This window comes from Sinohyriopsis cumingii, chromosome 5 (assembly GCF_028554795.1).
Source record: "Sinohyriopsis cumingii isolate HCF-2022 chromosome 5, ASM2855479v2, whole genome shotgun sequence".
Lineage (NCBI taxonomy): Eukaryota > Metazoa > Mollusca > Bivalvia > Unionida > Unionidae > Sinohyriopsis > Sinohyriopsis cumingii.
In genome coordinates, this window is record NC_142965.1 from 16,245,488 (window position 1) to 16,264,204 (window position 18,717).

At 35.4% G+C, this 18,717-nt stretch overlaps 1 protein-coding gene across 8 annotated transcripts in view; it reads left to right on the forward strand.

Moving 5' to 3' along the window:
* Positions 1-18,717, forward strand: part of LOC149798702 (uncharacterized) — a 48,602-nt gene that overhangs the window by 12,765 nt on the left and 17,120 nt on the right. For 6 of the 8 annotated variants that reach the window (XM_089957555.1, XM_089957556.1, XM_089957557.1 and 3 more), the window contains 2 exons: positions 1,853-2,060; positions 5,458-5,676. In XM_089957555.1, the coding sequence (XP_089813681.1) occupies positions 2,040-2,060; positions 5,458-5,676 (240 nt within the window). In that variant the 5' untranslated portion in view covers positions 1,853-2,039. Of the gene's footprint in view, positions 1-1,852; positions 2,061-3,437; positions 4,009-5,457; positions 5,677-18,717 lie in introns of those variants that run through there. The other 2 variants (XM_089957560.1, XM_089957552.1) reach the window with 2 other exon arrangements.

Genomic DNA, 18,717 nt, shown 5'->3' on the forward strand with positions numbered 1-18,717 from the left:
GCACCGGGCCCGCACAGCCCTGAAACCGCCACTGACAAAAGACCTATATTTGTTTTCAAGATCTTATTTAGTTATTGCTCCCTTCATTTTTTATACTTTTACTGAGTGTTGCAAAGATCTAAACTTGACTTCAGATTTCAACCTCAGATTTCAACACTGATTGAATGGAACGTTTAAAATAAGATATTTTAAGATAGGATTTGTTTATTGTACTTACATCCAAAATGTCATTTATAGATGAAGTAGTGCATCAAATAAATGCACCGGGTGACCGAAACTAGTAGTTTTGTCTTATCATAATGAAGGGTGGAACAATATGGAACAAAAATGCTCAATAGAAACACCAAATGTGACTTTGTTCAACGTGCAAAAAAAGGGAAAAATTTTCTTGAGGATTTTTATATATTAGTAATAGTGTTTGGGTGTCTACCTCCGTGTAAATATCTTGATAACATATAGTGTGGGTGTCTGCTTCATGTGTTTATGTTAGTGCATATTGTCTTGGTGTCTGAATCTTTGTGTGTGTCTTATTAACTTCGTGTGTGGGTGTCTGTATCTATGTGTTTATCCTAATAAAGTTTTGTGTGGTGTCTGCCTCCATGTGTGTATCCTAGTAACTTCTTGAGTGGGTGTCTGGATCTATGTGTATATCTTATTAACTTCTTGTGTGGGTGCCTGCTTCCATGTGTGACTCTAATTAATATATTGTGCGGGTGTCGGCATCTATGTGTTTATCCTAATAACGTTTTGTATGGTGTCTGCCTCCATGTGTGTATCCTAGTAGCTTCTTGTGTGGGTTCAGCCTCCATGTCTGTATCTTAGTAACATATTGTGTTGGTGTCTGCATCTATGTATCTATCCTAGTAACTTCTTGTGTGGGTATCTGCCTCCATGTTTGTATCCAAGAAACTTCTTGTTTGGGTGTCCGCCCCCATGAGTGTATCTTAGTAACATTGTCTGGGTTTCTGCATATATGTGTGTATCTTAATACCTTCTTGTGTGGGTGTCTGCTTCTATGTCTGTATGTTAGTAACATAGTGTGTGTCTGCATTTATCTAAGTAACTTTTTGTGTGGGTGTCTGCCTCCATGTGTGTATAACAGTAACATATTGTATGGGTGTCTGTGTCTATGTGTGCATCTTAATACCTTTTTGTGTGGGTGTCTGCCTCTATAGTTGTATCTTAGTAACATATTGTGCGGGTGTGTGGATCTATGTGTGTATCTTGGTAATTTATTGTGTGGGTATCTGCCTCATGTGTGTGAATTTTATAGGTAATTTTTGTAATACATGAATATGATTTTTGCAAGGCAGAACTCTCCATAAAAGAATTGAAAGAGATCATGTTATAATAATGGTGTGATTTGAAAAAACATCAATCTTATTTGTAATGTTAAACATGACAATTTTACACAGAGCTAACAACAGTATAACAAATCTCCATTATTCCCCTTGGTATAACTGAATGTAATGACAATCCGTAATTTGTGAAGTATAAATACTGATAATAATAAAAACCAGCTAAACTAAATTGAAAGATGTGTAAATGACAATGTGTTTTGAATGCGAACAATTCTGAATTCACTTGACATATCTACTGTTGTGGAACAAACCTTATAATTCGTCAAATGTCGGAGTTGTCTACTTACGAATGGGTGCAAAATACATTCGATATAATCAAGTCTTTCGTGTACCCAGCCACGTCTGTTGTATTTATGTCAAGGTTAAGGCTGTGATCATGCGAACTAATTGTGCTCAAAAATTAAGATCAAATTTTCTTTGAAGTACTAGTGTGCTGTGTTCCCAGTGTGTCCTATTTATTCGACTCCTAAATCAATTCCTCTAATTTACAGGGTCATCAACATCCAAGGTACCGCCCATTTCCGGTGAATAGCAAGCGCTATAACAAGTCTTCGACGAAATTCGGGTCACACAATTTTCGGAGAAAAGTTGGCAGCCATTCAAATCCTATATGATCCTATTTCCACGAAGAGCTCCAATACTCAGTAAACGCAGCTGTTAGCTTGACACCCGGGTGAAATGTTAGTCTACAATCAACATGTACGCACAGACCGTATTTTGCCACATACATATACACTTTTTCATTATTAAATTGACCTAGATGCAGCCCACGCGGGTTTATAAAATTTAAAAATATAAAAGAACTGATTTGTTTTAAATTATCACTATTTGTGACACGACGAGTTTTTGAAAGGTTAATAATAAAGTACACATGACATTTACTACAATAAATCACTAATTCCAGCAGAATGCATCAATATTGTACTTTTGCAAAATACACCTTAATAAATAGTTACGTTCTAGTCTTTGTAATAAAATAACAATAAACAACTACTTGTGAAAACGACCAAAATTCATAAATAAATACTAAATATTTTCTACAAATAAACATCAGAGGAACATTTATGATTTTCCTTTTCCTACTGAATATTTTTAAAGCCCAGACGGAAATTGTTTGGTTTCAAATGGGGAGATATTTCCTTAATATAACGACGTTTGAAAACTTATGATCAATATGCATCGCAATGACACTTACTTCAATGATTGTTCTGTAGTTGATTCAACCAGGTAGAACGAATTTTAATTGGCTTATTCATTGTGCACTATGCTGCATGGGGTACAAAGGTTTTATATTTAAATCTTGAAAACCTAGCACGTACGAAACTATTGATCGTCATAATCAATACAGGCTTACATTTGCAGTTCTTCATCAAAATAAAACGGTGGTGCGAGAACTCAGTTAACTTGTAAACCAGCTGGTCAAAGGGGAGGTAATTCACTTAATATCTTCACTGGAATGGAGATCGACATTATTTTTAAAATGTCGCATTTAACATTCCTCGGCGCCATCAGCTTCAGTATTTTCTGTACCTTCTTTGTTTTGTCTTAAAGTTGTACCAAACTAAATGGATATATTCCATTATTTTTGTTTACCAAGAAAAGAAAGATGACTACTGGATCACATGTAGCAATTCAAAGCAAAGGTTTACTAACAACATCTTTGTATGTATAACGTATGGGCGGGGCAAATGTTATGTTTAGACCGTATTCATAACACACACACACACACACACACACACACACACACACACATATATATATATATATATATATATATATATATATATATATATATATATATATATACAGACTGGTGTAAGGGTCAGAGTTTAATTATATGCAACCAGGACCGGAACCCTGGATAATGCTATTTTACATAGCTCCTCCCATATACTGTTGACGGTTATCTAGACCCAGCATATACATACAGCCTTGAACCAGAATAATGTCTTACACATAAGAAAATGAAAATAACATGAAAACAACACTGGCGCGTGAATCGACGGTCAATACCATGATCAAAATAAAACTAACTTTATTTCCGAAATATGCATGTATAAAACACTTTTCCCTACTGCAATGAATTTGTTTTTTTTAGGGGGGCTTCCCATTTCATTGTTTGTGTACGTATTCTCTCAGTTGTATTCTTTATAGTTACTCTGCAGGTCAAGCTCCAGGAGGAACAAATCGTCAGCTTTTCGTAATTCTGTATGCGTACGTTGTTGTAACTTATAATTCATTGGATTATGTTTGTAATGCAAACATGTTTGAAGTTTATGGTGTGGATAACGATAGACTTGGCCATTCACACCATGGGAACGTAATCGACGGCGAATGTAATTCACGCCTGGATACGCCAAGTCAGCCTGCAAACAATAATGTTCACTACCTTTTAAATATTGCATGTTTAAGGGCTGACATCAAATATCAAAGATGCATGAAAAGGCATTATGTTTGCATCCTCATGACAGTGGTTCTGTTTCTAGGCACATTGTACTTTTATGTCACGTTTCAACAGCTTGCACGTGACTTAAACGAATTACGTGTTCAAATAACACTCCTACAAGGAAAGTCCAATAACAGATCGCAACTTCACCGCCACAAGGGATTATCGTCGACTTTCACCATGGAGACTACAAAAACAGTGGTATTTAAGCTCAAAATAACTCGACCTAACATACTAAAGACTGACAGGCGAACACAAAAAAGTGAAATAATTTTATGCAAGTGTTATTTGATTTGTGGATAAGATGGTTAAGGAGATTTTGCCTGATTTCTTCACAAAATAAATTTATGAGTATCTACTTAATCCAATGACATATTAAACTACTAGAAATAAGATGACACCTAAACTAACGATCACAATAAGTGCATTACATTTCAACATGGAGTACACATGCATTGAGATATCAAGTGCATCCTGCTATGCACATACACTACATTTAGATATGTAGTACAAATCTATTTAGATATGGAGTACAAATACATTTAGATATGAAGTGCGCCCTGTTGTGTACATAAAATAGTATAAAATAATATACAATTAGTTAACTTTACTGTAAGTGTGTAAGGTTTAGTTTAACAACATTTAAATAGTGTCTGAAAACAAGGAGTAAGATCATATTGCCACTCTTCGAACATGTCAGAATATTTGTCGGATCCTATGAGAAGATGGCACATTCGTTTCGCAGCAGCACAGTTACATCGACCTCTGGTCATTTTTGTTCCAACATTTTAAATAATCAAATGAGGAAAGAGTTGAAAAGGGAACTCAGTCCTAAAAATGTATGTTATTTTGCTAATAGCAAGGGACTTACTTTCGTAATGTCTTTATTTTTTTGTGTGACAAAAATATCTAACACAGGCTGAACTGAAGTTTCGTGATCTAAAAACTGTTCATAATGTTTTGCTCATCAATCAAAACTTTCAGATTCATTATTCAGTATTGATTAACTTGACAAGTTAAATTAAAAAAAAATTATTTGACAGAATCAGACGATAAACAGTGATATAGACTCAAACAATGCGTTAATTAGGTAATTTAGCAATGTGAATTTAGATTTTTACTCTGGTTACTTTATTTATCTACATTTAATGCAGAATGTATTCGGTTATTTTTGTCTGCATGCATGATGCAATAAAATGTATAGGTATAGGGATATAATATCATTCCGACTGATATAAAGCCTTCCATGAATGTGTGATTTATTTCTAACCAGCTATATTTCCAGCCTTAGAGTTAACCATTCTTGAAAATAGAACGCATAATGCAGTTTTAAAAATTAGAACGCAAAATTGATATATTTTCATGCTGAAAATTGTTTATCACATAAAATACATTCATCCAAACAAAAAACATAAATGTTCACAAAACAAAACTTTAAGTATCATGTATTTTAGCTGTATTCTTTTTTCTAAACGCCATATTAGAATACAAGCTCCATATTCAGTTAGTCGCATTTGTGATGTAACGAAGACCCCTCTCTTACCGATATCTTCAATCAGAATACAAAAAATAGATTTTATGCAGAAAAAAATTGTAAATTAGTTCAATGAAGCGACGCCATGCGTAGTGTTAACTTATTTTCTGTTTCAGTCATCAAACAGAAAGAATTCTGATTTCTATGACTTCTTTGGCTCAGACAGCCTACCTCATAACATATATAACGAACGGATGAAAGATCTGCACGTGGTTCGTGAAAGAAAAGAGAGACAGGAAGTGCAGGATTTCAGAGACAGAGTCAGCATTAATCGGTTGCAGCGGAAACGACGATCACCAAAGCAAAGACGAAAGGAAAAGGACAAAAACGCGAAGGTAAGAAGGAAACTTAACCTACGTGCTCCAAAGATGTATGTATGTATGTATGTATGTATGTATAGGGTTTAATGGCACAATCTTGGCTATATAGCGCCTTGCAAATGCCAGATAGCAAAATTGGTAAAGGCAACAAAACTTGCCCAATTCCCCAAGAAGACCAACCAATTCAACCATGAAGTAAATGTGGACTATTAGACAACATACAAAAAGCAAAGATCTTGCAGAATCGTCATCAAGAGGCACACAAAACAAAGATAAAGGCACATAAGTAAAAATCAGTACAAAGTCACAATTTCTCTTCAAAAACTGACTTTTAAAACAAAACCAAAATTTCTCCAAAGTTGGCAACTCTTTCCTTCTCCCAGTCGCGTTAATTGCTCTGCTCGCTTTGGGTTTGAGGCTTCACAATAAAAAAAATTAAAGCCGAAACGCACCGGGTGACTAAGGTGGCGCTATACAGTTTCACATTTTGCATAGGGTTAGGATTTTAAAGAAAAAGAATTTCCCCGGCTCTCCTCACTGGTTACACTGGCTATTTAAAAAAGACCTTGTATATCTTAGGTATAATGCAAAGAACCTTTAATTCCCTTTATTTTGGTGTATGATTGATGGGTGTACTATGGGTTATAAAGTATACAGCTTGGCCTTACTTCAAATGTGCACCTTTCAAAAAAGTGCTAGCTCTACTTGGTCATTTTCACTTCCTGAACTTCAGAGGTCAATTGTATAAAAAAGAGCCGATAACTTTTTTTTACATTTTATATATTTGGTAATTCATTCATTGCACTTTCAGAAGTATTGTCTAGTCTGGCAAAATTCATTTTCCCTATTTTAATAGCTGCTATGTATAGTGCACTTTAGACTAATTCAGACTGATTTTTTAACACAAGGAAGCAGTCATTTTAGTTAGCATTGTACTTAAATCATGTAAAATTTCCAAAAGTACAATATCCAAAAGAAATATCATCCACATTACATTAATGTAGCATAGAGATATGCCAACATTCTCTCCACTGTGCATGTTTTAAATGCGAACTACTTCACCTTACATACGTCACTCTCTCAAAAGTACATATTATCTGGTGAGCGCCACCGAAGTTTGTAGTATCCTGCAATACGGTCAATAGTTGCCGATTATACGAATATTTCTGCACAAACCCAGATCTGTCTTTGCATAATGTGCCGGCATATCTTGGCCTCTGTAGCTTGTTACGAGTTATGTTTAGAATAAACAGCATGGATTCTGATATGCAGGCGTATTATGCAACGGCAGATCATTTTCTATGTTGTTTCCGGTTGGACTCAGGACCGAAGTTTGGGGGTGGCAAATCGCCCCAGGCCCCGCTCTTGAGGAGGCCCCGCGCTTCAGGCCTAAAGTCGTCCTTATGAGTTTGTCAAACTATACATAATCAGTGTTTGCAGTAGCATACCAATCGAGGCACCGATACTCTGGCCCCGCGCAGTTATAGTCGGCCCTAAGCCCCGCGTACTCCTAACGCCGCCTATGGTTGGACTTGACAACATCCGGTACAGGATGCTATGACAGTTCTCCAGAAGTTTTTGACGAATATTAACACCAGTATTTTACGAATTTTCGTCCTCAAGAAAATGATTGAGTTGTGTTGAAGTTAATCAAACGTTTCTATATTCATTTTATATAAATATAAACAGACATGACTTTTTATAGGATATCTGCCGCTGATGCTGTTGGATTGATAATTTTTGATCGTGACAACAAGTCGACATGTTTTGCCTGTCCCTTTGAAAATACTCCCTTGTGATTTGCTCCCAAACACATGCATTTGATACACAAATCGCAAAATGAATTCGAACTTCGCACCTGTGTCGAAACTTTGATACCGGGATATCCGGATTTAAAAAGACCGAATTGACTCACCAATGTCATCAGTCATCTAAGTGCGACGACTTATTCAGTTAGACAACTTATAAGAGTCATTTATCCTAATCCACATGAAAATGTTTTCCTTTTGTTTGCCACAGACACCAGAGTCAAATATATTTATATTTAGCGGTTTTATCCATTTTGTTCGTTCGCATGGAGAGAGAGAGAGAGAGAGGTCTTTTCAGTGAGATTTTAGTACTATTCAAAGTAGAATAAACATTTATTTAATCGATCTGCCCTCTAAAAGGACCACCATGTTCATATGTATGTATGTGTATATGCGTAGGTACGTAGGTAGATACCTTTACTTGTAGATAAATAGGTACAGTTATATGGAGAATCAATCTCAACTGATTCAGAATAGGTACATGTAAATAGATGGTTGTAACGGTGTAACATGGTGCGACAAAAATAACAGAAACAGACCCTCTTCAGTTAGCTTTTTTTTTCATAGTAAAAAATCATATATTCAATATACTGTATCAAAAGTGTAGCTCTTATCCTATCCAACGCATAATCTACTGTTTATCCAAATGATCCTTCCGATATTTGTATATATGACATCCCATTTCTTATCAAACTTTTCCAAGTTATAAATAACCGAATTAATTGTACAATAACCCTTTTCATACACGAAACGAGGTCAAATTAGCTTTCGTGTCCTTGGCTTTGACATCAATAAAGTGACTGGCATGCGTGACAGACTAAATTTACAGCATCCTACTTCTACAGTGACCTAACAGTAGTACCGAGTTGGTTTTGTACTCATTTGTCTATTTTTAAAATGGGTTTGGGTGCACGCCGATTGGACAACGTGCCAACCAATGACATCAATCTTCCTTGATGAGACTGATCCCTCTCTTTGTGCAGATGTACATTACAGAACTGCTTTGTCATGCTTGCTCTTCAATATATATTGACGCAAAAGTAACAACAACAAAATAAGAAAACTCGGCTCCAAAATCTCAGCCTCGTTCCTCCGAAAGTTCAATGTTCGTTCTATTGTTTTACTAGGATTGAGCATTTTCATTTCTAGATTATGTACAGATCTACATTAGTCGTGCATAATAATCACAACAAAAAAGTACTACACATACAAACAGGACAATGTGACTGGGTGGGACATCATGCTACATGTCCGCGGCATGGTGCCCCAGTGCTAGACAACACTATAAACTGCCACACTGCAGACATCGCAGCGATATGACTGAAAAAGTGTTGAAGTCACACACATGTATGTATGCATGGCCGATAAGAGGGAGGGGGACAACCTTAAGGGGGCCCGGGACGAACAACAGTTTTTAATTTTATAAAAGAATCATTTTGTTTGAACAAGAACTAGAATAGGCCTGGGTGTTTCTTACCCAAGGGCCCGTGATCGTTCTCTACGGCCATGTATGTATGTATGTATGTATGTATGTATGTATGTATGTATGTATGTGTGTGTGTGTGTGTGTGTTACATGTGCATGTATGTAAATAAGGTGGGTGGTTAATTGTGTGGATGAGTGCACATGTGTGCTGTTACGTGTTTAGGCTCTTACAAAACGTAACAAGAAAAAGTGAAGACAACAAGCTTTGTAAAATGTAACAAATAATTTATTTTCCTTAAAAAGAAGGTAAAAATGCCTAAAAGAACTTACGGTTTTATGAATCAAATAAAAAAATAGAAGTCCTAGAAACAAAATGTCCTAATGAAACTGAGTTCGAATCCTGATGAAATCCAAAAATGGAAGCGATAACGTATCTTGTGGTCAGCATCGTACTGATGTGTCAATAGTTCTTTGTTGAATCACAGAAAATAATATTCCAGTGTTTGAATTCTGTGTAAAATTCGATAACTGTCCTTGTCCAAAAATTAATTCAGAGCACATATTTTCAGGGAAAACAAACTTGTAATCCAAATAAATTAAATTCAACAAAATAAATAGCCCAAAACTGGTCACAACATAAAAACACTTTAATTTATCAAGTGTTATGGCAAGAATGACAATTATTTCTCAAAACATCAGTAATAAATGTAGCCTCAACGCAAAACATATGCCCGTATGTGGTCAGTCCTCTAGAAAAAACCTAATTGGTACATGTTATTTGTCACGTACTCCAAGTGTGGCCTCTATTTAACTTTATGAATCTTACTCTGAGAAAGAATTAAAAAATGTTTACCACAACCCTTGCTGGTTCTGAATCAAGGTCAGAAACTAGGTCAGCATTAGATACAATGTCTCCATAAAGTTGTTTACGACAAAAATTATGTAAAAAACCCAAGTCAGAACTGAACAATATCAAATCCAGTAAATAAAGTTACTTTACAATAGCATGTAGTAGAATAAAACATTTAAAACTAACAAGAAAAAAACAAACAAACAATGAAATTAAATCAAATATAAAATAAATCAAATATACATAACAGTGCATATAGATATGTAAGTATCTTTAAGAGTGTTAATAACTGGGTTTTACTTTACAAATACAGTAGCTAACCGGCCATTAGAAGCATGCACATCATCACGATACAGATTCCCAGTGTTGCTAACCTTATAAAAATGTGACTCATGAAGTCCAATTCACAAAGCTTAACAGTTGCTATGGAAACTAAGCGACAAGAAATGCCTTGTTGACATAAGTAATTTTATCCTTATTGACTTACTCGATCAAACACATCCATTTGGAATGAATGGTTGTATACATCCAACTTGAGAGAGAGAGAGAGAGCTCAGTTCTTCGACAATTATGTAGTCGTGGAAAGGGATATATTCGTGGAATTGTATGTATATTTGCGAATTAGTTTGCAGATATACTGGAAAGCGGATAGCGGAAAATAAAGTAAACCCACCTCCACCCACCCACCTGTTTAGCAGGGTTTTGCTTAGGGTACCATAAAGATAATGATTTTTGTCGGAGGAATTCCGAATGAATGTGTATTTAGAAAGGTGTTCATGACTAGATCGTCAAATTAGTGGACCTGCTACGCATGAAATTCCGCGTTATTCACTACTACATTCCACCCTTTTGTTTTCTGTTGGGGGAATAGGGGTGCTGTACATGTGGAGCTAAGGTCGACTAATTTCCGATTATCGGATAGGATTTGTTGATTTGTGCCACGAGCAAATTATCTTCGTGTGCGTGCTTAGGCATGTAAATCTACTGTACATGGATAGTGTGAAAACTCAAGCATGTAGTGTCACCCTAAATTATTTTGTGATTACCATATCATTCATGGTTTTGGTAGAGTCACCTCAAAGCTTATTTAGGATCCCCTGAATATTTTTCCACTTTTTCACTTTTATATATATCGGATTTGTTAAACTTTTGAATGCAATGTCAATAAAAATAAAAATAAGCTGTCTACTCACCGATTGCAGAAATGGGCAGAATATCCCAATATAAATCCATTGGAATTATTTATTTATCATATAAACACATAAAGTCCACACGAATATATCAAAACATATCACAATGAGAATGAATGTTATCTGGAAGAATTCCTTACAGAGTTTTGAATATGAAATTATATTCATAAAATATAGACAAAATGTTATCTAGTTCCTGATAATACTCCACTAAATGAGAAGTTCATTTTAGAGACATTTCCACCAATCGTTTACTTGTTATTCAAAAGGTCTTAAGTAAGCATTTGTCATTGGTTTACAAATATTGTTCTTGTTTCCAGGAATGGTTCCAGGAAGGGTTATATGACCCGAGATTTTATCAAAATCACCACGTACGAAGCCGTATCAGTCGCTTTCCTAAACTTATTTGTCAAATAGTTTGAATTGTCTGATACATGCCAGTTTGTTCAATAGTTATCTTAATCTTATTTTACAGTGTTAGTTCATCTTTCCTCGACATTAATAGAGATAATTCCTCTAACATGTATTTACCTTTGTTAGCATCAGAAACACACCTACCGATTACTGTATTGTAAACCTACCGCAGCCATATTACAATGAAATCAGATGAGCTTAATTTTCAGAAAATAGACTTTACAAGGGACATTGTTTGATAACTGACTGATCATGCCTATCCCATAATTTGCGGTTTTGACGCTAGGAATATAGAGGGATCCCCCCACTTAACTTCAGAATAACTCCAAATTAATTCAGTACTCATTCTACTTCCGGCTAAATCCTGTTTCCTTCGATACAGACTACAGAGGTACGCAGTGGCGTCACTAAGGTCGGTGTCACCCAGTGCGATAACTCATGGTGTCACCCCCATGGACATCCTTCCTGCACAAAAATTCAAAATTTTTATAGACGGTCGTGTGCGGTAACTCATGGTGTCAACCCCATGGACCCCCTTCCTGCACAAACATTCAAAAATTGTATAGACAGTCATTTTGGTGTCACCCCCTCTGATGGTGTCATCCGGTCCTGTCCGCGACCCCAGCAACTCCCGCCCCCCCCCCCCCCCCCCCCGTGATGGCAATGGCGATACGAGGATAACATAAGTACGGAGTCCTTTAAGCGACACGCATACATTTTTTTAAATTTCGTAACGAAACATAGTTTTAAAAAATAATTATTATTTCATTCGCTGTTTCGTTCTGTAGAAATATTAAGCTGTTATTTCGAAATAATATTTGTTTAACCCTAATAGCATGTCAGTATTTGAAACAATATAATGCACTATTTCGTTTAAATGAAATATTATTTCTTTATTTTTGAAAATAAATTCGGTTTTTCGAAATATTCTTTCGCTTTAGGTTTTTTTTTTGTTGAAATAATTGTTTCGTTTATATGAAAATATTTTATCGTATTTCAAAACTATTTTATGTGCTTTTTGCAAATAAAATGTTGTTTCATCGAAATATTTTGTCTTCACGACATGGTATTTGTCTATATCAAAGCCAACGAATAATCGGTCTGATGAACACATATATATATCTAAATGCGTGCTATTATATTCTCAATATGAAATCACATGTGCGCACAATAAAACCTGAGGGCACTGACTTGCGTTACATAGCAACAGTACACAACGGCGCATGACACTCCCGTCCTGTGATATTTCCGTTGCCATGATAGTGACCTTCGGCGTTATTAAGGGGATAATTGGAATAATCAGTGGGTTTCAACAGCCTGAAGCCACTGATTACGTTATAATTCGTGACAGCACGTCATACAATAGTTGTGATGTCATAAAATTTTGTTATGGCTCAATGACAATCACGGGCTTGATGGTAAAATAGTCACTATTTGCATACGAAGCCTTTTAGCAGTATATGACGGAAAAGACAGAGACGATTTTCCGATTTCAATTCACACTTAAGTAGTTCTATGAGGCTCTTATGGACGAACAGGATTTAACGACGTATGTTAGCTTAAGAGAGGCACTCTGGCAACGTACAGGAAATCCTGTGTTACAACTGCACTCTGGGGACAGAAACGTTTCTGCGGACGTACGGGAAGTCCAATGCTAAAATTATCTATTAGTTTAACATGAGAGGAGGCACCGTGGGGATGAATCAGGTTTAAATCAGTGGTCTGTTTTGTGTTTAGCTCTTTCAAACAGTAAAAAGATAAGAGTGAAGACAACAAGCTTTGTAAAATTTAACAAATTTATTTCCCTAGGAAAAAAGTTCAAACATAATCCAAGAATTACACAATAGAAGTCATAGTAATAAAAAGTCCTATTGAGACTGAGTTCGAATCCCGATGAAATCCAAAATGGAAGGCGATGGCGTATAATGTGGTCAGCGTCGTACTGAAATGTCAACAGTTTTTTGTTGCATCACAGAAAATAATATTCCAGTTCGAATCCTGTGTAAATTTTGATAAATGTCCTTGTCCGAGAAAAAACAGATTCCCGTATGAGGGTCACATGATCACCCTTCTAGAACTTCTATCAATGTAGTCATCGATTTTTGTTCATTGAAATGAATTTGTTTTTGTCACACTGTTCACCTTTCTATAATCAGTGCACATACGGAAAGTTTTATCTGGTTTCGGAACAAGTATGCATGGTGACTTCCAGAGACTTTTACTGGTTTCCATGAAATCATTTTCCAGCAAATACTAAATTTCTTTTTTCAAGTATTCCTGTTTGAGAGGGTTCATCGTGAATGAGTATTGTTTCAGAGGTATGGAATGTACTATTTCAACTATTTCAACGTCATGGAAAAGTTTGTTCTTGTAGTAACATCTGGAAATAAGTGCTCACATTCAAATAACAACTGTTTGAGTTCATTTCTTTCTTCTTGTTGAAAATGTGAAAGTTTATGGTACAGATTATTCATAATTTCCGAATTCCAAATATTTGTTGCTTCAAACTCAGTAAAGTCCGATGGCATTCCTTCACTTAAATCCTCAATGAATGGGACAGGTAGAACTCAATTAATTGCATGTTTAGTCTGGTTATCTCTGTCAACATACTCCTTTAGCATGTTTATGTGGCAAGGTTGTTCTTGTTTTCGCCTCCCAGGGGTATTTATGATGTAATTTAAATCATTTACTTTCTTTTCTACTGTGTAGTGACCATAATACTTGGCCTGAAGAGGATTTTGTGGTATGACCAAGTGAGCCAGAACTATATCACCAGGTTGAAAACTCCTTTACTTTTTATCATACCTCAATTTCATTTTTGACTGTGTAGAGTGCAGATTTGCTCTTGCAACATCACAAGTCTTTGGACAACGTATACTTAAAATTGGAAACATAATCGAGAAGATTAATTTCATTATCTTCATTAGAAAGAAGTTTCTCTTTCAACAACTTAAGTGGTCCACGCACAATGTGTCCAAAAACCTTTTCAAAGGGACTGAATGCTAATGATTCCTGAACGGATTCCCTAACAGCAAATAAAAGCAAATGAATGCCTTCATTCCAATCTCTATCCGTATCAAAACAATGTGATCGAATCATATTTTTCAAAGTCTGATGAAATCTTTCTAAAGCCCCTTGGCTGTCAGAGTGATAGGCAGATTATTTGAATTGTTGGATGCCTAATACGTACATAACTTGCTGGAAAATTCCAGACACGAAATTTGAACCTTGATCAGATTGGACAGATTTGGGAAGGACAAAGTGAGTAAAAAAACTTTATCAAAGCTTTTACTAATGTTTTTGATTTTATATTCCTCAAAGGAATTGCCTCTAGGAACCTTGTTGACGCACACATTATGGTCAACAGGTATTGGTTACCTGACTTGGTCTTAGGTAAGGGACCAACACAATCTACCATTATTCTGCTAAATGGTTCGTCAAATGCAGGAATAGGTTGCAGACCAGCCTTATGTATGTACTGATTGGGTTTTCCTACCATTTGACAAGTTTGGCCAATATAAATTAAGATCTTATGATAAGTCTTATTAATCCCTAAATGACCAGCCAAAGGAGGTTCATGGGCCAGACTAAGTATTTCCTGTCTGTATGATTTTGGAACTACAGTTTGATAGCTCACTGACCACTCGTCACCAGCAGGTACCTCGGGCGGTCTCCATTTTCTCATAAGAATTCCATTTTTAATGAAATAACAGACAGGTACTTCAGTGGCTTCAGTTTCACAAATGGCCCTTTGAAACAAACAGGAGATTTCAGGATCTTTTTCCTGTTCGACGACAAGTGATTGTCTTTTGTCACCCTGATTAGAATAAAGAGAATGAGTAGTTAAAAGATGATCACTATGATCATTACCTTTTGATTGATCCAGACAAGAAGTGAAATGACCTCATCAAAAACCTGACCATTATATGTGTCAGCTGAAGTAATACGTTCCTGATCAACATCATTTTCAAGAGCTTTCTTTGCCATGGCTCTAGTAACTGCACAAGCTGGGAATAAACCAGGAAATTCTTTTTCAATAAGAACGACTTTCTGTTTGAAACAAGGCTTGTCAGTTACAAGCGGATTAACCACAACCTTATCTCCAGCTAGGTTGTCGCCTAGTAATTAAAAAATGCCCTCAACGGGTAAAACAGTTTCGACTGTCACGGGTCCTGAGACTAAATCTGATGACAAACTTACGCAACGGAGAGGAACATTAACAAAGCCGCAATATACTCCTTGAATAAGGACATTCTCATTAGAAGAAGACTTCTAAAAAAGCATATTACCTGATAATAAAAGACTCAGAGAAGCTCCTGAGTCCCTTAAAAATTTAATAGGTATGGGATTAGCCGAATCAACCAAGATTGATTTAGAACCCTGCGACGATAATGATTCAAAAGTATCCATTATAAAATCAGACTGGGGTTTATTAGACCTAACACATGTATTAATTTCAATACATAATGTGACTTTAACCTCTTAGAAATAAGAGCATTTGGAATAGATCTATCTTGATTCTGATGCTTATTTTCAATTTGTAGCAATAAGACATAATGTGTCCTTTCTTCTTGCAATAGGTACACGTAGGAAGAGATGAGGGTTTTTGATCCAGTTTATCAGAATCTTAATTTTTAAAAATTGTGCCAGATGTAGATTTAGAAGGGCTTGTATTAGGCTGAAATACTTCTCTACCAGAAGACTCCTGGGTGGAAGTCGTGCCTACAAAAGGAAGTTTATTAGCTAAGGAATACTCGAGGAGCATTTTCGAAGGTTTCGACCTTATGCTCATCAAGATAAGTCGTAATGTCACTATGGACACAGTTTTGAACTCTTCAAGTAATACAAGTTGATTGAGACTTTCATAATCTTAATCAGCTTTCTTGGCTAAGCACCATCTGTCAAATAACTGCTCTTTTTCTCTTGCAAATCCGACATGAGTTTGTACGGCTTCTTTTTCATAGTTTCTAAATATTTGCCGATAAGCCTCAGTGACTAACTCATAAACCTTTAAGACGCATTCCTTAACCCATCATAGTTAGCACTTTGCTGCCGTAACGGTGAATGGTAAAGATAACTAGCTTTACCAGTAAGTACACTTTGTAATAATACAGACCAATGCTCCCTTGGCCATTTGAAATTTTCCGCAATTTTTGCAAATGGAAGAAAATACTTGTCTACTTCTTTTTCTATGAAAGAGGGCATTGACCAAATATTCTTAATGACATCAAAAATTGAAGATGTATCCATAGTGGGAATGTGGTTTTCACTTGCCAGCTTCATTTTTTTAATTCTAAACTGATATTTCCTCTCTTCCTTCTCTCATTGCATTTGCATTTGCATCTGTCTCTCTCTCCTCTTTCGCCGATTGTAACTGCATTTGTTTCTCTCTCTCCTCTTTCACTAGATTCAACTTCATTTGTTTCTCTATTTTCTGTAACTGCATTTGTTCTTTTTGTAACTGCATTTGCCTTTCTCCCTTATCTGATTGCATTTGCATTTCTTTTTCCCCTTTTTGAAGTTCAAGCTTTCTTAACTCCAGTTCCAACTATCAATTTTAATTCCTTTACTTTTGTGTCAGAGTCTGATACAGACTTACTGATCGAAACCAAAGCACTTTTATTCAAACATTTTTTTCTACCAAATACTGGACCAATTTTTTTTTCATATTTCTTGCCTCGTTAAGGAAGCGTTTGCCTAATATTTTCCGACAAGTTGAAACAATTCATCTTTTTTCAAAAGATCTAATCGTTCCTTGGTAGGATTTGAAAGAAAGATTTTCATTTTTGATGACATTGTAGAAAAAGCTTGCTGATTTAAGTAAAGATTTAAAAAATGTAAACTAATACTTGGAATTTTACAAAAATTTAAGAAAACTAGGGGAATTCAAATTTCAAAACACAAGGTTTTCTGAAATATTTTAGCCAGAATTCTTCGATCCCAAGGACGAACGCCCAATTTCTTCTTACGTTTTTAGGCTCTTTTAAACAGTAACAAGAAAAAAGAAAAGTCAACAAGCTTTGTAAAATTTAACAAATAATTTATTTCTCTAGAAAAGCAAGGTAAAATGAGGAAAAGAACTTACGGTTTTAAGAATCAAATCCAAAAATAATCCAAGAATAATTCAAGAATTAAAAAATAGAAGTCCTAGTAATGAAATGAGACTGAGTTCGAATCCCGATGTGATCCAAAAAATGAAAGCCGATGACGCATAATGTGGTCAGCGTTGTACTGATGTGTCAACAGTTCTTTGTTGAATCACATAAAATAATATTCAAATTTGAATTCTGTGTAAATTTCGATGAATGTCCTTGCCCGAAAATTCTGTATAAGCACCTACATATTTTCAGGGAAAAGAATCACTTGTATTACATAAAATAAAATTTCAACTCAAACTGGTCACAACAAAACACCTTTAAGTGTCAATAGTTTAGAGCCCGAATGCCCAAATTATATGGAGAAACAGTTATACACTAATTTAAGACGTAAAATAGATTCCCGTATGAGTGTCACATGATCACCCTTCTAGAACAAAACAGAAGCTTTTTACATGCCTAACCTCACTTACTCCCAGTATGGCCTTCACTAAGATCAATAGGTTTTACTCTGGGAAAGAATTTTAAAAAAAGTTGTTTACTAGAAACCATCACTCGTTCTGAATCAAGCTCAGGAACTAGGTCAGTATTAAATACAATGTTTCTATTATTAGTTGTTTATCAAAATTAATAGTCAGATCCAACAGAACTGATTTGAATTTCTTGACAATGTCAAATCCAGTAAATATATTTACTTTACAATAGCATGTAATGGGATAAAAATATTCAAAACTCACAAACAAATAATTAAATTAAATCAAATATAAATTAAGCCAAATATACATAACAGGTATCTGAATGTAATAAGAGGATTGATTACTTTTCAAAATGTTCAAATGGTCAGACATTGATCAACTAACCATACTTCAGAAGAATGTCGATGCCACGATTTGCACCTACAAGGCTGGAATACAACAAACAATTATTATAGCGGATGAAGACTTACAGGATTACAAAAATAGTTTACAAAATGCGTCATCTCAGGATGAGACTCGATCAGGACGTGTTGCATGCATTCTAGTGACTGAAAACATGTATGTTCCATTCTTTACCAGTAGATACCTACTGTAAAAGTGAACGTATGACTATAACAGTAGATACCTGCTGTAAACGTATGAATACACCAGTAGATAACCGCTGTAAAAGTATGACTATTTCCCCAGGAAGAAAGACATTGCTAACAATGATAAATTTAGAAGACTACATTCAGCATCTAAAGAAAGTTCGTCATGATAAAGTGAAATTGAAACTCAAAATCATTTCTCGATTTTTAA